Source organism: Spermophilus citellus, assembly GCF_964194105.1.
Source record: "Spermophilus citellus genome assembly, chromosome: 3".
Taxonomy (NCBI): domain Eukaryota; kingdom Metazoa; phylum Chordata; class Mammalia; order Rodentia; family Sciuridae; genus Spermophilus; species Spermophilus citellus.
Genome location: NC_138184.1, coordinates 203,565,373 through 203,588,874, shown reverse-complemented (window position 1 = coordinate 203,588,874; position 23,502 = coordinate 203,565,373). Strand labels below are relative to the sequence as shown.

At 38.3% G+C, this 23,502-nt stretch overlaps 1 protein-coding gene across 2 annotated transcripts in view; it reads left to right on the top strand.

The window, feature by feature from the left end:
* Positions 1-1,764: 1,764 nt before the first annotated feature.
* CDK14 (cyclin dependent kinase 14) overlaps positions 1,765-23,502 on the top strand; it is a 600,063-nt gene continuing 578,325 nt past the window's right edge. For both annotated transcript variants that reach the window (XR_014021222.1, XM_081287662.1), the window contains exons 1-2: positions 1,765-1,895; positions 8,935-8,966. Coding sequence is in view for 1 of the 2 variants with exons in the window: in XM_081287662.1 (XP_081143788.1) it covers positions 1,805-1,895; positions 8,935-8,966 (123 nt within the window). In the remaining variant the exon portion in view is untranslated. The remainder of the gene's footprint in view (positions 1,896-8,934; positions 8,967-23,502) is intronic.

The window sequence follows — 23,502 nt, the reverse complement described above, 5'->3', positions numbered from 1 at the left end:
AGGAAGTGGTAAAAGTCAAACTTTTTCCTGTATGAGGCCAAACTTGGTGCTGTCTAAAACCATCTAGACATGGCTGCCAGGTTCAGACATCCTTATGTTCCAACTCATACCGACTTTGCTCACCAATTCCTGGCCTTCCTTTGCTCAGCACTTGGCCTGACTTCCTGCCTTTTATCAGCGGCAATCTATCAAGACCCTGTAATGTGCTTAGTGCAGGGTAGAACAAGTCAGTACTCCACCTCACAATTTAAGGAAGGCAGGGGGCTAGTTTTTGTTTTTAAGATAAAAATCTTTTAACAAAACACAAATTCCTCAAAACTTCCTTTAAACCAAACAGCATTGTGACACCCTCACAAGCTCTTATTACTTACACAGCCAGATGACTCAAGATTACTAACGTTTCTATTCATAAGGAGTTTGCTGGCCCCAAATCAACACATCGGGCCCTCCCCCATCTTCCTTCTCTCTCCCCAGGGAGATCTACGTTTGGATCTGTTTTATTAGAATAAAACTGCTGCTGGAACGGTTTGTCCTGGTATTTTATAAAGCCTCTCCTACTTCTTTTTAAAGTTCGCTTTTTTTGTTTTGTTTTAATGGGTGGGGGAAAGGAGTTCGGAATCTCTTTAGCCCCTAAATCTTCCAATTCAGAAATCTATTGTAAAAATTGGCTAAAAATACACTAAGGACCGTGTTCGCTATTTACTTGGAGAACAGGGTTCATATCAGAAATCACCTGCATCTACATTCCTGTCACCTACTGTCAGAGACAGAGCAGAGCGAAACAGATGAGCCTGCCTTCTGGGGGGGTTACAGTCGAAGCTGCCATTTCCGCCCACTTTTCGCTTTGGATCTTTCACTTCACACCTTTCTCTGCAAAATTAAATGTAAAAAATGTCTCTACTAAATCTGAAGGTGTTCCCCGCGGCCTTACGGCACTCGGTCCGGGACGCCCTTCACCTAACTCTGCGCCCTTTTCACTGGCGTTGGTGGCTAGGAGAAAACCTCGCAAACCACCGGACTCAGCCTGTTTCCTTTCGGTAGCGCCACGGTCCGGATTCGCGGCCCTCTCCGAGCCCTCCCCTTCGCGGCCCTCCGCGGGCCACGGTCCTCAAGCGCGCGGGCGGGGCGGGAGCACCAGGAGGAGCGCGGGGGCGCCGGGAGGGGGCGCCGCCGGGGCACGAGCCGGTCCAGCGGGGCGGCGGAGAACGCGGACTCTGAGCGCGGAGCCAGGGTCGCACTGGGGTCCAGCGCCCCGGGCCTGCGCCGAGGGGAAGGCGGGGCGGCGGCTGCAGCGGCGAAGGGGCGGTGGGGGTGGCGGTTTCGCGCCGCGGCTCTTTCAGCGAGCGTCTGCAACTCGGGGCTGACAACTTCTCCCCGCCCGCCCTCGCCCCGCGCACTCGGCCACCCGCGGCTCCCGCACCTCGTCCCCGGCCCGCCCCCGCCTCCTCCTGGGGCCGCGCCGCCTCCCCGCCAACACACACCCAGTGGGCCGCCGGCCGTGCTTCTCTCGGTTACAAAGGAGGGAAAATGAGCCGGGCGGCGGCGACACCGCGCGGGGCCACCTTGGCGACTGGGAGCGCGGCCGCCCCCGGCACCACGTAAAACGCCCCCGCCCAGCCGCGGCCCAGGCCCGAACGGAGCCTGCAGCCGGCCGCTCGCCTCCCAAGCTCTGCGTCGCCTCCCGGCCTCGGGAGGAGGAGGAGGAGGAGGCGGCGCCGCCTTCTCCGCGCCGCGCGCCCTAGCCGTTGTCTGCGCTCGGCTCTGGACCAGTTTGGGGAAGTTGCCGGGGCCCCGCGTCGTCCAGATGTGCGACCTCATTGAACCACAGCCGACCGAGAAAATCGGCAAGATGAAGAAGTTGCGGAGAACTTTGTCGGAGAGTTTCAGCCGCATTGGTGAGTGACGAGCTGTACCCGGGACCCTGCCAAGCACCCTCGGCTCCCGATCCCTCGGCCCCGTGTCCCCCGCCGCGCTCCAGGCTCTAGGCGTGCAGCTGGCACCCTGGGGGTGCGGTGGGGACCCGGGATGGAATGAATAGTGCTGGGACATGGGGGAGGGTGAATACCAGAAGGAAGGACATCCCAGTCTCTCAGCATCTGGGACTTCATTTGTGGACTATCTCAAGCCTTCAATTTGGGTTCGTCCACCCCTCCACTAGCGTTTGGGCTTTCGCGCCCGCAGAGGATGGAAAAGGGGACGCCTCGGCCCCAAATGCGCACCGGACTGTGCGGCTGCCCTGATCACTCGTTATTTTTTCCGCGCAGGCTTTGGTGTTGGGTGTTTAATCAATAATTTAGCCTTGGAGATTGGCGAAGCCTTGGGTTGTGCCACAGTATTGTTTAGCATATCCAACCTAAAGGGAAGTGGGACAGATACCTTGGGACCTTTTGTTCGGTACTTCGGGTCCTAGAAAACGAGATTGGGTGTTCAGTTTCGAGGTCTCTGAATTTTCAAACTGCTGGAGAGAAATATGCGCTGTGAAGTTGTCTGGACATTTAGGAATTAAGTATCTCCAACTTGTTCCATGTACTAGAGCTCCGGGGCTATTGTCTTTAACCCGGGGGGAACCTACTGATTAACAAAAACCGACTGAGGAATGTTTAGGATACTCAAAAAATAAATCATGTCACAGGCTATAACACGGTGACAACAGTGGCATGTGGAATGGATTTGTTCGATTTTGAGTGTTGGCCATAGAAATCCCCTTTTAACCTGTAGAAATAGTTGTCTCCCCTGCTGTCATAACTTTACCAATACAGGTAACTGCACCCAACAAGAGAATCCTACAAGCCCCCAAAGTAACCCATGCTAAGAAACCTCCAGCCTTTGTTTCACATGTCATCCATGTTAATGAAGGTGTTAATGGAAATTAATCATAAATGGGCTAATTTCTCAAAATAAAACCCCGAGGTGCCAGTGAGTCCTGCAATCATCCTTCCATCCATTCATTATAAAGTACGCAAACTTTCTTCAAGAGAGAGAAAACGTGGTCAAGATTTAGTCAAAATTTTTTTTCTTAAAATTTTATGTCAATTTACAAAATCTTTCCTAAGAAAAGTAATGTTGTGAAACCATTATTTAGTTCTGGTTTTATTTATGTGTTTTGGATATTTGCAGTTTCACTCTTCAGAGTTAAGAATGCATATGCTGCATTCAGATGAAGTTTGAAGCCAAGAAGAGTGTGAGAGTGAGGTGTTGAGTTCTGTGCATCATCAGCAAGGATGTTTTAACCCCTAGCCCAAACCATCACAGACAGAGGCAGGTCTTGGAGTCCATTAAGTCCTGCTCTAAAACACTTTAACTGTATATTTACTAATGCTAATGACTCTGTTGGAGTCCTTCCAGTTTTGTGTTAAATAATTCATTGCAGTTGAGTCTCAGTAAGAAATCAAGGACATTAATATAAAAAATTCCTTATGTTTAAATAATTTCAAGGTTTTGATTGACAATCAAGAAAATTTGGATTAACTACAATGCTGGTTAATGGGGCATTATAGCTAATTGGATTTTCTAGCTTATGGAGATTTAGTGATATGAAACTCCTTTGAGTTCAACTCTTGTTAAAAATGTCTCCTAAGATCTAGTGGATTTTATATCCTCGTTTTGGTACAGAGAAGTAAACATAACTGATTATTTCTTGTATTGAAGGAGGGTATGGTTCCAAATATCAAGTCAGTATGGAATACTGTGAAAGGAAATTTTGAAGTTTAAGTGATTATAGTTGTATATATACCAAGCCCAGGATGGTCATTGGACATACCATTCCAGAAAAAGAATTCTTTCTTATTTATTTTCTCAAATTTTCCCCAAAATTGAAAGCAGTGAACACATTCTGATAATTTCAGGATTTTGAGATGCTAGAGGCTGTTGAACTGAGGCTTTACTATGGATTTGTATAGTGCATGAGCTAGGAATGAGACTGGGTGTCAGACTGGGGATTCCTGGTGTTGCCACTCTAGCTGAGTGACCTTATAAAGTCTATTAACTTCTACCACCTTTAGTTTTCCATGTACAGCTCCATTTTGTTGTTGACACTTAGTGAAATAATGAACATGATTTCCTATGTGATATGTAATAAAGACTCAATAAATGTTCATAATATCTTGTCATTATTAGGATTATGTCATACTGACATAAAGGAACTTATAGGTAGAAAGCAAGAGAAGAGGAAAAGAGGCCCCCGACTTTGTAGTAGAGCCATCCTGAAAACAGATTGGGTTTTGGAATTAGGCAGGTCTGGATTTGAACCTCATTTTCTTTACTTATTGTATATCATGGGCAACTGTAGTAATTCCCTGCACTCCAGAGTTTTCATCTGTAAATATTCATAAGTTTGTGGTGAAGATTTAATCAGACAAAAATCCCTAAAATATCTGATGCAATGCCTATCTCATGGTGAGATCAATCCTGGAGGATGTTGTTATTCCTTCCGATTTTTCTGTTTATATCCCCCGTTGTCCTCTTTTCTTCATTGGGACTTCATGAGGAGATCAAAGAGTGAATGGTTTATTTCTGTTGAATAATCCAACACTGCAATTTATTCATTTCCTTCAGCCACTATAAGATGGGTTTTGAAAAAAACATAATGACTTTGTTTTTTAGTATGATTTAAAGGTGTAGCTTTCATATGGTGAAATGTACAACATAATTTTTTGGCTGTGAGAAATCACTAATCATTTATCTATAGAAAATGAGGATGATGCTTGAAAGTATGTGATATACCATCTTTATTATAACAATAATTCTGAGTCCAAAAAGTAGGAAAGCTAATGTTTAATTTATTCATACATCAGAGATTGTGCTGACTTTTTCACCACCCACCCCCAAAACAGCTGATCTGAGATTATTACATCATAAAAGGTCTAATAAAGCACATTGCCTTTCAAGCCATAGTGTTCTAATGTATAACATCTGCCAAGGAGTGACTATAACATAGCCATGGTTCTTTTATAAGATAGGTATGATTGAATTATAAAGTGAACCATCAATTTCAGTAGTGAGTATTTATGGTTTTCTGCTAAATAGTGTCCATGTGGGCCCTTATTTAGCAATTACTTTTGTTGTCTCACACTTTTTAAAAATTTAAAAAAAAATTTTGGCCAACATAAAGACAAATAAATTTAATTGTTGGACAGTTTGAGTATATTAAAGAACATTTCTTCTTTTTCTTTCTTTGCTTCTTTTCTATTTCAGAATGATAGCCTAGGAGGAGAAAGGCTCTGTGTAATCTCTAATGTATGATTAAGGTCAAATCTCACATTTCTTCATATTCATTTGGATATATTTCTTCACATTTATATGGAGTTATCGCCTAGAGAAAGGAAGTTTATACACTGCTATACTTGATATGAACCCATGTATATCATTTCTTTAAAGAATGTAGTTTGTAAGGGAACTGAATAAAAGGAAGAGATTGTTATTACACTGAAATTTTGGATTTCTTACCTTGTGCTATAAGTATGTAATTCTGGAGCCTAGTTGTCATTTGATGAGCCCATTCTGTCAGTAAAAAGGAATATAAAGTTAAAGGTTTAGTCAGAAAATTTGAACTATTGTACTATACCCTTTCCCAATTCATTTTCAAAAGATTTCACTTTGAGATGGAGGTATGGTAAAGGGCTTGCCTACCATGTACTAGGCTCTGAGTTTAATCCATAGCATTGAAAATTTTCTTCTAATTCGAAAATTACAAAATATGTGATTTATATCTGTGGTTCTTTTATGAGAGAAAAATGTATGGTTTTCATATGTCCCCAAAGTTAATATATCCCAAAGTGTATAATGCTATCTTTTTGGCATTGAAGTGGAACTCATCCATTCAACAGATTATGATAGAGTACTTTCTATATTCTAGATGTTGTTCTGACACTCAGATTTAGTGACCAACATGGCCAACCCCTATTCTCAAGGATTTAAAGGGAAGACAAGCCAATGTATGTGCATGGACAATATAAGTGGCAAATTCTGCTATGAAAATTAGTGAAATTTGCTGTTGCAGAGCATAGGAAGAACATCACCTTCACATCAGTGATGTCATGGGAAGATTCTAGAGGGGACAGTGTCTGACCAGAGGCCTGAATAGAACATCTGGTGATCATAACTGGTTTAATATACAGTCTTTTTTAATCCAGAATAATGCAATATGCTTCTTATTCTTTATATCCTTTAAGATGATTATGGTTTTACATTTACATAAATGATTAACAACAATCAGAGAATGTAATCAATAACAAGACATTGTGGTGTATATTTAGGTCAGAGTTTATTCACCAGTGACCTGATAAATATCTTGCAAGAATAAGTTTAATTGGTCTTTGTTGTCACTATTAACTGCTTTTTCAGGGAAAGTGTTCAATATTTAGAAGAAACCATGTAAGGTGTCAATCTTAGCAATGAAAGATTTTAATTAAGTAATGGCTTCTTGATCTAAAAATATTTTCCCCTGTGGTACCCAGGATTTGAAAGTTTTATAAAGTGGAGAGAATCTGGCTTTCTATTCATTATATTTTAGCAAATATACCTTGCTGAGGGCCATTGCCAAGTAGGAATGACGCATCAAAATTTCCTTGCTAGCGTACCCCATGTTAAATGGATTTCGCTGTTGACATTGCATGTAAGGTGACCTTGCTCAAGGACCAAGGTGGATCCGGGTTTAGAGCTGATCAGGTTTGAGGAAGTATCCCGGTCCTTGGGTTTAGGGCATTCCCGGTTTAAGACAATAGGGGTTTTAGGGAAATTGGAGGTTGAAGATTATTGCTGCCGGGATTAGGGTGTTCCTGCTGCTTGTTCCCCTTGAGTTCTCGTGAGATTCAAATGGGATATTGGAAAAAAAGCCTCATGGAGTAGGTGAATTGGGCGGAGGAGAACTGGGATTGCCCCAGAGGAGCGTGTGTGGAGGCCCGTGTGAGTTTGGGAATAAAGAATTGCTGTTTGAATCTACAAAGCTGTGTGGTGGCTCGTGATTCTGTGCCCAGCCAAGACATTGGCAATACCTGCAAATTTTTATTTTCTCCTTTTGCTACCTTCAGACCCCAACTTTTTTTGTTTTTGTTCAGAGACTAGGGAATTGTTAGGACTTAGGAGACAAGAAGGAAAAGACATTTTGGTTTTTCTGCCCTCTTTATTCTCAATGGAGGGTCTTCATTCCATGTTTGCAATTCCCAAAGAGTTGCTACCACTTCTTAAGAAAACACATGGCTAAATTTCTAAAACTTTTATAATCCAAACTAGAGAAAATATATTTAAAGGTTTATGTTCTGAATTATAAGCTGACTGCTGTAGTTTTGCATCTTGCATGATGGTCATGCAATATGTACTCCATTAATCTTTGTTAAATGAGCTGGGTATGAGGCTGTATAATAATTTGCTTATTGCCATTTGAAATCAATGGGCATTTCATTTCTTATTCCAAAGAAATTACTTTTTTTTATAGAGCAATTTGTCTATATTTAGAATTACATGGCTACTATTTTGTAGAGGACTTAAGTTGATTAAAAGACACACCTTTAGATAGGGAGTATGGAGAAATTTAAGGAGAGGCTTCTAGATTAGAAGTTAAATTCTAGTAAAAATGTAACTGTTAGGAACCATTTAGGATCTTATATCTATCAAAATAAGTTATTTTCAATTTAATATAAATTATGTCACGTATATAATAAAATATAGACCTTCCATTGAGAATAAACTTCCGAGTGTTTGAGTGCGGGGTAGCCGTTTGACAATGGGATAAATGACTGTCTTCTTATTTTCTATTGACAATAGTTATCTAACAAAGTAAGTAGACAAATTTCTTTATGAATGTCTTAAGCAAAAGGGAAAAACTAAGAACTAAACTGTTAGAAACGTTTTATCTTTCTCAGCCAACCTGCATCCCTCATAACTCACCACCACATTGATATACTTCTTCATCTTTTTTGAAAGTCAACTTTATGCTATAAAACAGAAAATAACATTTTCAGTATTGCTAGAGTATATATTATAAACATTCACATGTTAGCTTCAAATTAGGCACATTACTTTTCTCAGAGTTTAATTACAAAAATGCTTTGCTTTTCATTGCTTTTGTCAGAACAGTTTTCCAAGTATTAACTCCCCAAGTCCTCTGTCCAGGCTAGGACTGTCTGCTATAGACCACTAACCACCTACGCACAATTCTGTAAATTTTAAACATTTCTGCAACAAGTGGATTCAGATAAATTATTTTGTGCATTTCCCTTTCTATGAAACATTCTAAGTCATTGTAGAATTTAAGGAAGCAGAAGTATACGTGTGCCAACTATAAGTGGTATTCTTCACTTTCTCTTTAGAGTGATAAAATTCCAGTTCTATAAACTAAAAGTATTTGTTGGTTCCTATAAACATTCTAAGTGTATTGCTTTCTTTGGAAATACTTTTTTATAAAGTTTATCATATTGAATAGTTTGAAGTTTATCTCATTCTGCCATGTTTATTTTGCATGCTCAGTCTTTTGTCACCATGCTTAAACTTCTCTCAGTATGGAAATGTCATTAAGGTACCACACAGAGTGATTGTCATCCTAACAATTGGTTTGGGAGGTCTGTGTATCACACATGATGATGTATAGTCAGAAAAATTTCCGTAAGATGACTTTGTGCTTCTTTTATACTTTTCATTAAAATGTTCAATTCAAGAGGAGACGGGGAAAGGTATTTGGGAGGATAGTTCTATTTTCATGTTTATGAAAAATGTTTCACGAAGATGCATTCTGTGCAATTCTCTCTCATTTGCGATTTTTGTATTTGTGATATAACATTGTTGTTCAGATTGGGGTCCAATTTTACTTTCTGAAATGAAAAAAAAACATATTACTGTTTTATCTGCCCCCCCCCCCCATTCTGTTTTCTAGAACTTAGACAGGTAGCCTCTTTGGGATATTTCACAATTAATTGTTTCCTTTCCCTTTTTATTTTATAGCTTTGAAGAAAGACGACACCACATTTGATGAGGTAGGCTAAATTTCTTTATCTACTTTTAGGTGTATTTAATTACCTCTAGTAAAGTCAGTAGGTGCTAACTTCTCACTTAGAAGCAGGGGGAAAAAATCCTTAAAAAACAAATAAGAAATAACCTTTGTTTAGTTGTATTATTTTCAGTTTTTTAAAATAGTTATTCAAATTTAAATATTCATTCAAATGAATTTTGTAGTAATCCTCAGAAACATGGATTTAAGTAAATAAACTCATTGAGAGACACTTGCAGGTCTTTGCATTTTGTCTTCCTGCTGCAGTAGTGCTGGAGAAGACCAGTGTGAGGTGCTTGCTTAGGGCAAGTCTAGAGCCTCAGAAAGCTGGGCACTGTGGCTCCTTTGCAGACCTCTGCCCAATCAGGCATGATGTAGTATTGACCCACATATTGTCTTTCAGTCTCCCAAAGGAGACAGTGACTCTTCCTGTTCTATTTTCCCTATTCTCTGTGTATCAGATGTGTCTTTATCTACTTGCTACAAAGTAGTGAAAAAACACTTTTGAAGTAAGGCAGAGATTCATATGTAATTAATAGAATTCTGAATGTGATTTTAAAATTGTGCTTTCCTGAGTTTGTGTTTCAGAGTGAAGTATTTTATTGTAATCATCGAAAGCCACAGTTGATCTGTTGCAAACTTGCCACACGTGTATGTGTACTGTGTATGTATATATAAACAGAGATGTATCTATACAAGGTGCTTACCTCACAGCCTAATAAAAGCAAAGATTTAGTTTGGTTTGGTTGGTTGATTTGTTGGAACACTTGCATATTTCCATGAAATATTTTACCTGTCTTCCTTCCGCTGTAGTGCTTCAGAGAGGAAAAGGGCATTTGTGCTCATGGAATGTCCCCTTGGCCATGTGGCTGGCCCTGGTGCATGGCAGGTCCACTCTGGGAGAACCCGCTGCAGGCTGGGATTTCTGGATGGGGCCAGCATCACTTGGCTGTCACGGTCTGCTGCTTCATCTGCTGCACCTGTTCTTTTTTTCCCCCCCTGGACTGAGCTCTACAAAGCTGTGTTTCTGGATTCCAAAGCAACTCCCCCTGCCAGTAGTCCTATAATATCCTCTAAAGCTCAATTCTTCTTGACCTGAAGCAACAGAGGAAATTTTTCTGTCCCATTCATAGTAGGTAATAATGGCGTTTTCCTCCAAACCTGTATTTCTGGAATTTTCACCAGGCTATTATTGAGATGTTTTCAGGAGAGTACTTTCTTTCTTCCATGGGGAAATCAGTATGAGAATACCAGACATCATTACTCTCTTTAAAAAGGAAGGTGTTCCCTCTTAATTATGGAGGTAGCACAAACTTACATTAAGAAAGAAAAATAAAGAAAAGGAGGAAAAAAAAAACCCCTCCCAAATCATGTTATCCAGATACAACCACTATTGAATATTCTTGCTTCATTCCCTGTGTTTTAAAATTATAGCCCATTATATACCTGCCTTTCCCTTTAACCTGTAGCATAATGCGCCCCCCCCCGCCTTTTGTAACAATGTCTTCCTAATCATTATTAAGAATTAAAAAAAAAAAAAACTCCTCTGTCTTATTTAAACCCCATTGTTAATGATTGTGTTTTATTCTGTCATGTGCCTGGACCATTAGCTTAAACAAATGAAACAGTCTACAGCCAGATGACGGTTATGATATAAAAGGAAAAAGGATGTAACGTTGACTCCCCTAACTTTATATTATTCTGAAACCTGTGCACAGTTAAAGGTCTGGATTTTGTAATTTGGAGAAAAACCATCCTTAGCTTTTACACAGCGCTTTTCTTCCTTCATAGCACTGGAGATTGGTTAAATGCCATAAATCACAGGGTGTTAGACCTAAAAGAACCATTGGAAATCGTCTTTTTCCCACTCTGTCATTTCACAGATGAAGGAATCCAGATCCAGAGGGGCAGGGTAATTTCCAGCTCAAGGAAAAACCAAGAGCTGGGAGCCTGGGAGATAGTAGCAATGAAGGCATGCCTCGGGTTGAACCCTAACCACCCTCTGATGGAGCAATTGACATACGCATTCCTTGTGTTTGTAAAATAGACACAATAATAGTTTCTTCCTCTTAGAGTAGCTAGGAGTATTAAATAAGCTAAAATATACGAAGGATTCAGAATAATAGCTGTCAGAGTAAATGTCTGAAAGTTGGTATTATCATCTTCATTGCTTTCCTCCTCCTCCCCATCCTCTTCCTCACTACCACCATGACCAATATTCCACCTCATATCCCCCTTTGTATTTGGAAGGTCTACAAAGAGGATAGAAGGATTCAGTTAGAAATTATGAATTGGAGTTATAAGGAGAGTTAATTTCAGATATCACTCTAAAATTCCAAATAAAGCTTTGTGTGATAATTTGCATTAAAACTGAAAATGTTACCTGAACCCAACCATTTTTTTCTTTTAGGTTCCATGAGGGGATGATTGTATTCAGCTTTGTAATTCCTAGGTATATTTTACATGGTTAATATTCAATAAATATATGTCAAATATGAGTAACAAGGAATAGAGAGAGTGATAAATCAGGTGTCAGGCAGTGTGGATTCTTATTTGCTATTTTCTAGCTATTTGGGCAAGTTATCTAACTTGCTTCAACCTCAGTTTTAACAGTTGTAAAATCAGTGAGTTGGACTGTGCTCTTCAACTATGTTTTCTAGTTCTGAACGTAGGATTCTAAGAACCTAATAACCAGCTTAAAATTAATTTAGTCAAGATCAGAGAAGCACCAGATATGTGGTGATATAAATAGGAAGCATTTAGTTCTTCTATGATCATTTTCAGTTTATTGTGGTAGAAGTTTGCTTGAACTCATGTTTTCTACTTTTTCTCTCTTGGAATTGTACTACTCTGTAGTCCACTGAAATTTAATTCAGATTTGAATCTTGAAGCCTGAGGGCTGGACCATTTTCTTAGAAGTGCCACCAGGTGCTGCAACCCTGTCCTTAATACTATGAGCTTATCTCAAGGAGTGGCTTCCTCCAGGGGGTGACTGAACTGGAGATCAGTTGTGGCTCCATGAGTCATATAGAGGATTTCTTTAGAGGGTGAGTGAGGAGAAAAAGAAATATAGATTTAGTTGTCATTTAATTATTCGATTCAAATACTCTTATTGCTGATTTTCATTTTGAAAATTATAATTCTTGAATGTATTCAGAAGTCTGTGCTAATGCTTGTAAATTAGGCTTTGTGTGTGTGTGTGTGTGTGTGTGTGTGTGTGTGTGTGTGAACAGTTTGGAAGTTAAGTATTGAGGTCTTTAAGTATTTGCAAATGATAGGGAATTTTACTGAAGCCTATCATCATTATCATTGGAGAGAGGACATTTTAAGGATGATAATTTTATCCTTTATTCATGTTGTATTTTGTCCCTTACTAAAATATTAGCTGACTTTCATTCTGTGGCTTTAATGTATATTTTTTGACTTGGGTGGATTAATCATTTATATAGCCATCCAAGTTAACATTTTTTTTTCTTTTCAGTTTTAGGTTTCCTTCCCTATCTTCTTGATGTTTGGATCTTCAGGGTTTGACATAGTACTTGGCCAAACTAGAGGCTAAACAAATAATTGCTAGAGAAACAAATAAGCTAGATGGAAGGCTAGAGATTGGCTTTTTATGCCATGCATTTTAGTGGGCACCGTGATTTTATGTTTTTGGTGACATTGTGATGAGGCCTCCAGTGTGAACTTCATGTCTATGATACTCTTACAAAACTTTCTAAATGCCTTTTTAGCCTTTTTTCCCCAGTAAGCATTTCAGCCATTCTTCCCAAGGCAACAAGTAATAGTTATGCTACGACTTCAGATGAATTTTTGAATCTTCTTTTTTTCAATTTAATGATTTGTTTTGGAATAAAAATGCTACCTATTATATAAAAGATCTGAAGATACACTCCTCCAATACAGAATTATCACATATAAAGACTTTTGAACTTTAGAGACAGACACTCCAGTTAATTATAAATACCTCTGTATAGAAAGGGAAATGTCTGAAGCTACCATGGGTCATGAATTGTTCTTGAATAAATTAATAGGCTAAATTGTATATTTCTGCTTCCTGCCTCTGTTAAATAAGATAAGCTCAGATGAGGAACCTGAACAAAGTTTACATTCGGCTTGGCTTTTACATGAGAAGTTCAAAAATTTTGGTGATTGAAATAAACTTTTAAATGTAAAGGGTTTCATTTACTTATGGTATATAATCTAGAGAACTAAGCCCTTATTTGTTGGAAAAAATATCTTATTATTATTATTTATGAGGTTTCTAATTATTCCCTGTCTGCTCAGTTATTTCATGTCTGAGAAGTAGAAGGGGCCACTAGTACTCACTTGGCATTTTCTAATTATTTTACTTTTTGTTTTTGTACTGGGGATTGAACCTAGGAGCTCTTAACCACTGAGAAATATCCTCAGCTTTTTTTTTTTTTTTCATTTTATAAAGAGACAAAGTCTCACTGAGTTGCTAGAGCTTCCCTAAATTGCTGAGGCTGGTTTTGAACTTGCAGTCCTCCTGCCTCAGCCTCCAGAGCTGCTGGGATTACAGGTGTGTGCCATTGCACCCTGTTTATTTTACTTTTTGAATCCTAGGAAAATGTGTACAAAATGTATAAAAATCAACATTTTTATGTCTGAGCTGTAAGTTATCTAAGTACATTTCGTGGGTTAGCTTGTTTACTATGTGTATAATAATTGTATTAGATGGATATAATGTACACTGATCTTAGCTTCTAGACCATGACTGTCTTTACTGTTTTGTAAGAAGATATAATACCTGAAGATAATAAATGTAGCAGTGATGTTCATGAGAATCAGAGGCTAGGGTTTATATGAAGATAATTTGGGGATACTCCTGAACATTCTTTTCTATTAATTGAGAGTATGGAAGCTGGTTCAGTCTCTTCTTGGCTGTTGTCATTGGTGATCTTAGTGTCCTTATGGATGCTGTGTACATAGTATACAGTTGTCCAGCTGCCGTTCCCTGACTTCCTCTACTCATGGCTACTTCACCCACACTCAGTTTCTGGGAGAACTGGATCATTTCACAGGACTGTCATAAGTTTGCAATGCTAGTAACTGTCTTTATTTCTTAGCTCTCACATACCTGCTATACTTTGTATTTTTTCTTCATTTGCTTTCCCTTACTGGATGGCCCCTTCCCTGCCTGTCCCAACCCATTTGTTATGGGTTTGGCTGGCTCCATTCCTTGGGCCTTGACTTGAGGAAAAACATCATGGCCAAAGGGTGTGGCAGAGGGAAGCAGCTTACATTATGGTCAGGAAGGGGAAGGGGTAAGGGGGAGGGAGGAAGAGAAAGAGAGAGAGACAGACAGATTGCGCTCACTAGATACAGAATATATACCCAAAGGCATGCCCCTAGTGATCCACCTCCTTCAGCCACATACTACCCACCTTTAGTTACCACTCAGTTAATCCCATCAGGGGATTAATTCACTGTTTGGGATTAAGGTTCTCATAGCCCTCTGGATGCTCTTGCATTGTCTCACAGAGTACCACAAACTGGGTGGCTTCAAAGACAGAAATTTTATTATGTCACCATTCTGGAGACCAGAAGTCTGAAATCAAAATGTCAGCAAAGTTAGTTCCTTCTGTGGGCTATAAGGCAAGGATCTGTTCCAGGCCTCTCTCCTTTGTAGATGGCCGTCTTCTCTTCATGTCTCTTTATATCATCTTCCCTCAAAGTAGGTCTGTTCATCCAAATTCCCGCCCCCCTTTTAAAAGTCAGATTGGATTAAGAGCTCACTCTACTCCAGCATGACCTCCGCTTAATTTAACTAATTGACATTTGCAACAACCCTCTAAATGAGATGACTTTTGGAGGTGCTGTGGCTTAAGTCTTGGACATAGGGATTTTTTATGGACACAATTTGCCCCATAACACCCTTTGACTTCTTAGAACACTGAATTCTACTGGGAGTCAATTTCCTGCTCACATGCATTCCTTTTTAAAATCTTACTTCATTTTTCCCCCTGCAGAGAAGAATGTGTCTTTTTCCTGTCCCAGGCTGGTTTCTCCTGCTGTTCACCAGATTTTTTCCTCTTGTTTGTATTCCAGAAGCTCACATAATTGATTATTTTCTCTTTTTTCTATATTTTCTCTCATTCTTCTTTTTTTAAGGTACTTTTGCCAGAGGCTTTGACCATGCTTAAGTCTTTTCTATCTCTCCCCTCAGATCTGGAGCCCCTGTCCTCTGTGATTTTTTTTTTTTTTAATACTCCCTTTGAGAGCCAGCTACTCCTTGCTTTTGGCTACTCCATTATGCTCACAGCAGTGTGACCAACTCAGCTTTTACTCTGAACTCCCCACCTAGCTGCCCAGCAGCCTAGTTAGATGTTTCTGCCTCTGTCTCATAGTCATCTCAGACTCAGCACATACAGAATATCACTAGTTCCTATATTCTGCACACCTGCATTTTCTCTCTCTTCCTTAACTTGGAGATTAGCTCTCCCAGTTCCATGATTTCCCAGGTGGAAACCTGATGCAATCCTGAACTCTATAAATCCAGGTCCAAGCCTTGGCTTGGTCCCTGCTCCCTGTGTTGTCATCATTCTCACCCACTAACCTGCACCTGTAGCCTCACATCTCTTGCCTGGATTTGCAGGAGTCTTTTGATTGGCTTCCCTGCCCACAGCTTATCTCCCATTTCAACAGAAGGATGGATTTGAAATACAGATGGTGTTTTCCCTTGCTTGCTACTTTAAAAGCTCCCCATCAGCACGAAGATCAAGTTCATTTTCCTGGCTCATCTTTCCAGGCCTTTCATGATCTGCCTCCTGCCCACCTTACCACTCAGGTCAGTTTTCTCTGCATTATTGTTTCAGCTGCTGCCATCTCACTCAGTTCAGAACTTTATCCCTTTTACCTGTTTTATCTCAATAAGCTCTTCACTGGTCACACAAGCTCCATCTCCCACTCTTCCTGCTTCAGCCTTTCCTTGCGGTGCTACCCCCTATTTAAAGATTCATGTGTCAAATGTTTATTGATGCCTGTTTTGCGTTAGACTCTGCATATGCTCGCAACCTGATTCTTGATGTAATCATACTCATAGAAGTTAATCTTAGTGGACGTTCATGGGTTGACCAGCTCCTTGCAGCTTTCTGTGTTGGTCTAAGCAGAATCAATCTCACTCTCTCATATAGTAAGATTTTACATTACTTTGTATTCTGTTTTGTTTTCACCAAGGTCAGTTCCACCAATCCTATATGATGTGAACTATCCTATAGAAATCTACAGAGTATTGTTTGATTATGTCAGAGATCCAGTATGTTATTATATTTCTAATCAACATTTTTGGATGGTTGAGGAAGAACTCCATTTCCTTGTTATTCTCTTGCTGGCATTTTAGTTCAAATTTTCACTTTCTTAAAACTTTCTGTGCTTCAGTTTTTTCCTTTCTATAAATGTTTGATCCGATTTACCATCTCCCTAATTATGGTAGACACAATTACCATAATTATGTCTAGTTCCAGACAGTGGCTAGAATGTCTGGGTAGTGCTGTAAGGATTCAGAGAGGAAGTGCATGTCACAAAATGCAAAGTGTGTGACATTTGGGGGAATTAGTCACTTTCATATTCATCATTCTGAAAAGGCAGAACGTTACAGAAATTGGAAGCTTGAGTATGTCCTCTTCTGCTGTGAGTACCCCGAATCCTGACTGCAGGCTCATTAGACAGGAAGTCTCTGCTGAAGGGGTGGTGCCGCTCCCTCCTGGGTCATGCTCTGATTAGCGTGTTATGAATTTGTAGAAAGTTGACCTTTGATATAGTAAGTGTTTCTGTATAGCCAAAGTAATTTTTTCCAACAAGTACAAAATAGGCCTACCTATAAGGACTATATTATTCCCATTTTTCTTCTAACTGGAATCTGAGCTGATTTAAAATCCTTAGGTTGCTTGATTGTGGCTGAGATGGTCTCTCACACGGAAAGCCATAATGATAATTGAAATCAGCTAAAGCAAGGGTGCAGGGTTTTCTGAGGACGGGAATCTGTGATCTATACTAGATATTTTTATAGTCCAAACACATTTACCTCTTCGTATTCTCAGTGTCGTAAATCACAAATAGCATAGTTACAAAATATTGGAATCAGCAGTTTGTTCTCGATTCTGCAAACTTAATTTCTTCAGGACACATCAGTGTCCTTAAATTTTTTTTCTTTTAAGAGAGAGTGGGGGGAGAGAGAGAGAGAGAGAGAGAGAGAGAGAGAGAGAGAGAGAGAGAGAGAGAGAGAGAATTTTTTTTTTAATATTAATTTTTTAGTTCTCGGCGGACACAACATCTTTGTTGGTATGTGGTGCTGAGGATCGAACCCGGGCCGCACGCATGCCAGGCGAGCCCGCTACCGCTTGAGCCACATCCCCAGCCCAGTGTCTTTAAATTTCTTGAAGGAGTGCTTTCACAATTCAAAAGCAACAATTTATGTAGTACTTTTCCCTTCAGAGTCTGTTTTATTTTTAATATATAAAGTTGTTTTGGTTATTCTTTCAATTTATTGTTTAGTTTTAAAATTTTGTTTCATAATACTTTTTAGTTTACTAACATTTTTATTAACTATATTTTTTAAAGCATGTGATCCTAGGTATTTTTAGTGACATAATGCTGTGGCAGTACTTTTTATTACAGTGTCTTATGGTATAATATTGTATACTTAATTTTTTAATAATCAGATTAGCAGTTTTCATATGTCTTCTTAATAGCCACTCCAAATTCTATAACAATAAATCTCATATTTATGGGTGAGGAATATTTTGAACAAAATACTTTTTTATTCCTTTTAAAAAATTTTATGGTATTGGGAATTGAACTCAGGTCCTTGTACATGCTAGGCAAGTGCTTCACCACTGAACTGTATCTCCATCCCTTTTTAAATTTTTGCTTTGAGACAGGGTTTTGCTAATTTCCCAAGGCTGGCCTCTAATTTGAGATCCTCCTGCTCCTTTATCCTGAGAAATAGAATTGTAGGTTTGCACCACTGTACCTCGATTCCGAGGAAAAAACAAAATAAGAAAACAAAACAAAACAAAAAAAGTTTTTATGATCATATAATTAAAATGAATTAAAAAGAGAATTGTTTCAACATGTACTTGTATACCCATTCTATACTCCAGGAAAGTACATATTTGACTTTTCATTGATAAAAACACATTTTTTCAAGTCTTATAAATAATATTTGTAAGTATTGGAAGAGACTTGGAAATGCACAGAGAACCCAGGGAATCTTGGAGTAACCAATTATATGTGTTTATTTGTGTTTTCTGTATCTGTGAACTTCCTCATATGAGGTGTCTGTAAAGTGTGATGTTTGGAAGGTATATTCATATTCATTCTGGTCTAGCAGACCTCAAATATGTTGTTATACCACTGTGTTTCAACCAGCTGAAATACTCAAGTGTGCAACCAATTTCCTTTAACAAAAACAGAGCAGATTGATGTCAGTCCCTCAATTGTGTTTTGATGATTCTCTGGAGTGGAAAAGAAAGGAGCAGAGTTGCAGTTAGAGGATCAGGAATTTGGCATGTTCCAGAGTGTGTCCGAGGGAATGTGCCAAGTATGAAATTATCAGCCATGACATATGTCTTGGTGGAAACAAACTGAAATACGTTCCTCTAGACGGTTTCTTGCCTTGAGGCCAGGATATGCCTATAACCTAGTTATCTCTGAGCATTATTTATTATTCTATTTTAAAGAATTTTCCAAAAAAAATGCTTGCAGCAGCGCTATTGTGCCATGATGGACCATGCTGGAGGTGGAGGCTAAGAGTTTTCTAAATACTCCTGACAGATTTTGGCACAGGCCTCTCTAGTTCCCCTACCCAGAAGTCTTGCTCTTTAAAATATTGCACTGTAGTTAGTCAGGGTTTACCTTGGGGAACATGGCTTGTCCCTCAAGTGTGCTTGGATGATACAATGATTGAGAGCCACTCTTAAGAAACATGCATTTCTGAAATATTAGAAAGGATCTAAAGACGGATGTTGGTACAATCTTGGGCAGTCTGAATTTTTTTGGAGTACTTCTTTATTTCAGATCATGCATTCTGATTTTTGATTTAGAAAATATAGTCATCTTGAAAATACAATTGTGCATTTATTTTTATTTTTATTTATTTTTGGTACTGGGCATTGAACCCAGAGGTGCATTATCACTGAGCTATACCCCCTCAGTCCTATTTATTTATTTATTTATTTATTTATTTTCTTGGTACTGGGGCATTTTACCATTGACCTACATCTCCAACCCTTTTTATTTTTTATTTTGAGACACAGTCTCTCTCAAATAGCTGAGAGTCTTTCTAAATAATTGAGGCTGGTCTCAAACTTGTGATCATCCTGCCTCAGTCTCCTGAGTTGTGGGATTATCAGCATGGGCTACCATGTCCAGCCAGTTGTGCTTTTATTAATATCAAATCAATATTCCAGATATTCTAACCAAAAGAAAAACTAAAACAGAGATACAGAAGTTTATTTTTTTATTTTTTACTTGTAGATGAACACAATAACTTTATTTTATTTATTTATGTGGTGCTGAGGATTGAACCCAGTGCCCCAAACATGCGAGGCAAGTGCTCTACCACTGAGCCACAACCCCAGCCCTGATACAGAAGTTTTAACAGTGGAATAAATAAACATCATTCTACAACAGATAAAAATGGATTACTTGTTACCTTTTTGTTTTAATGAAAACATTTTTCATTTATTTAAAAGAATTGTAGATAAAGAAGTAAAATTGATGAGATAAATTTTAGGCTAGCGATAGTCATTCAAGACATGAATTACTAATTCTTTTGTGTTGTAGGTGCTCATTTATTTTAAATCGTAAACTCTATAGGTCTCTTTACATTGTTTTCAATCGAATATGATGGAGAATGTCCTGCAGTCTTGATTTTCATCTCTTAAAAGGAAGACTATTTAATCTTATTAGTGAGCATACTTGAGTCATTAAATATTGGGGTTCAGGTGTGCAGAAGGCTTGGTAACATATGGCCTGTCCCCAGATGCCTTAATTGAGTTCAGAACTTTCCCCAAGAGATTTGTATTAGTTTATCTAAATGATGTGTTACATGTGCAATGAAAAGAACTTTAGTCATAAAAGAAAAAATAAATATGTACTTTGTAAGACACATTGCAAATTGTACAGTGTACTTATATAACTTTCTGTGTAGTTGTTAGTAGATAAAAATATTGAAATCTATGACTGGCATTAATTGGATGACCAGTTTTGGCTGACTTGACTATCTTCAGCATTCTCTTTATTTCCCTTATTATTTCATCTTACATATATCATTTTCCTTCATTTGCATATTTTTTAGGCGACATAGTTAGATATATTTAATTCATCCTGTTCTTTTTGTCACAACTTTTCCTTCTTTTACTATATTACATATTTTTAAATTTCATTTTGATATTTGCCACTAAGAAAAGTAGTTATGTCATTGCAGAAAGTGTATAAAAGACCAAAAAGCATAAAATAAAAATCACAGTGTCAAAGTGAAATCAACATTTGTATGTAGAGTAATGCCCTCAGCTTTGAAAAATATTTATCTTATGTGTGTGGGCAAATATATAGGAAAAGGAAATATAAGAAAAGGGCAATATGGAAATTGAGGATAGTGAGGTTGTGATTTGCCTGAGTTCCTCAGCTAGAAAGTGGTTTAGTGCAGAGTTCCAGCTTCATCAGTCTCTGCCTCCAGAGTTCCTGTGTATCACATTTCAGTGGCTGCTTCCTAGAAGGGAGAAGCAGCACATAGGCACTATGGGGTGTGGAGCATATAGAACAGAAGGACCTAAAGTTCTTACAGAGAAGTGACTGATGTTTGCTAGTAATTTTAGCAGATGAATGTTTTTTCCTAATAAGGTATGATAGTAAGTGAATCTAAAGGATTCCTGCAGTAGATCTATGTCATTTTTGAGCCAAGTTACAACCATTTTATTGAGAGGATACTGAGTCTTAAGGATATTAAAAAATTAATAAAAATATTGCTTAAGAGAATGTAGTTGATTAGTTATTGTGAAATCAAAGGGACCACTTTTCTAAATTTCAAATCTCAGTTTTAAGGTTCTTATAAACTGTGTTTTAAATCTGGATTTAGTTGAGATTTGAGTAGAATATTTTAATGAGATGTAAGCTTGATCCTTTTAGTAGTATTATGTTTAATAAAAATTTCTAGCTAGACATTGGAGCTCTGCAGACAGTGTAGGTTATGGAAGTTTTAGTGTTGGATGAGGTACCCTGGACACCTAGGTGAACTACAGACTGGCTCAAGCCACGAGGTGTGATGAGAACCATGCTCAAATGTGCTTTAACTGTCATGTTCGGAAAACTGTCAGATAATCTTTCAGTGGGTGTAAATTACCTTCATTGAACAAGGCAAAAATAGTTAATATTGAACAGAAATTGCCGGATAATGAATTCATTATTTTTCTTCGAATACTGAATATATAAACTTGGATTTATTATCTTGTGCATGTGAAACCTTCATATTTATTTCATGTTCTCTTTGTGAAGGTTAAATATGCACAGGAAACTGGCAGCTCTTTTAAATATTTACATGTTAGAAAGCTGAAAGATTTCAGGTGGGCATGAGGGAGAGACATTGAGCATATGCATTCTTTTTTATTGGTATGGTGAGTGCTGAGAAAAGAATTTTTTATTTTTTTCTCCTTATCTTCCCTATGGTTACAGTATCATTGGAGCTTTTTCTGAAAACTTCTTGGTTTTGTTGGGGACATAAAGCCTCATCTTGTCTCAAGCAAATGGTTCACCTACCAGCCACTGTATTTCCTCTTTCCCAAACCCTTTCATGGCCTAGGCACAATGTGTGGTAGATTTAATGACCTTTAGTGCCATTCTGCTATGGAGACAGACATAATAATACCCTTCTGGTGCATGACTGGTGCAGGCAAGGGAAGAAGAGAAAAGTTGCAGGCAGGAGATTAAAGTGTTCTATGATGATTGACTCCATTCTTCTATTTGATAATGGACTCACAGCCTCGACCAGACCAAGTAGACGTGGACCTCCCGCTCCCCACTGCACTCATGACGAGTGCTGACGTGTTTGCCATTTGATTTGCTTCATCTTGTATATTTATCATCAATTGAGTTAGGAGGAGGTGCAGACAAACACATGAAGAGCAATTTCATTTTATTTTCTGATCCCATTTGGACTCAGAGGTAGGAAGATGTACTCCCTATTTGTGTGTATGTGTGTGTGTGTGTTTTAAACATTTATTTTTTGGTTGTAGGTAGACACGATACCTTTATTTTACTTTATCTTTTATGTGGTGCTGAGGAGCCGGCCCAGTGTCTCACGCATGCTAGGTGAATGCTCTCTCTCTGAGCCATAACCCCAGCCCTGTGTATATATTTTTGATGGAAAGGAGTAGAGAAATGAAAATCTCAAGAGAACTGAATCAGTTTTCCGGTCACCAAACTCATTAAGTTAATATTTACTTTTAAAATGAATGTGTTTGCCAGCCCTTCCTGCTGTTTGGGAGGCATTTAAGGTACACTGGAGAGCCTCAGACTATTTCCCGCTTCCACTGGGCATGTCAGTGGCCCATGTGACGTCTGATCATAGTTGTAGCGTCTGTTTCTTTCACTTCAAATCACATTTATCCCAAGGGTAAAGGGAAAGAAATGAAGCTAAGTCAATTTTTTCCTGTTTCTGTGTGTCTCCTGTTGACACATATGCAGGGGTTTAAGAAAACTGAACATTTGATTGAAGATACATTGTGGAAACTCAAAGGTTGTATTTGAAAACTGTCCATAATTTTATTTTTACCAGTTCTAATAGTGTTAGATCTTTATATTGTAAAATAGCACCTGGTCATTAATGGAAAGATGAAAACAATATAGATGATATTAAAAAAATTGGGAGTTTAGAAAAATAGAATTTCCTACTTTTCAATATTTAAAAAAGAATATCCATTTCTGTTTATGCCTCACCACCCCTTTGTAATAAAATGATATATCCCAGTATTATTCAAGTGTTTTTTGTTGTTCTTGTTAGTAAAAATCTTTTTATAAGGTATTGACTTATGTTTTTAAAAATTTGCCCTTAACTAAGTTATTTTGAACATATTTTTTTAAAAAGCTAATTTCTAATTAAGAATGAAAACCATTTTTTTCTTATTTCTACTCCTGTAGATTTTTTTACATATTTATTTTGTATTTTGCTCTTTTTACTAAACTGTTGATTCCAGTGTTTTGTGGAGGTTTCCTTTGGGTTTTCTAGGTATATAATCTAGTCATTTTCAAGTTCTCTCTTCCTTTCTGGTAGTCTATGAAATGATTATATCATTTTTTTTCCTCTTGATGCTTGTAACTTTCTAAATGAAAGATGTTATTTTTCTTTAGCTGTCAGATGAGTACTTTTTCAGTATAAAAATTTAAAGGAACATTAAAGTACTGATTATTTTAGTTTCTCTAGATATTTGATAACCAAAGGCCTTCATACTTTTTATAAGTTTTGTTGATGAGTTTTACAAGCATGCTGTGTTAGATAAATA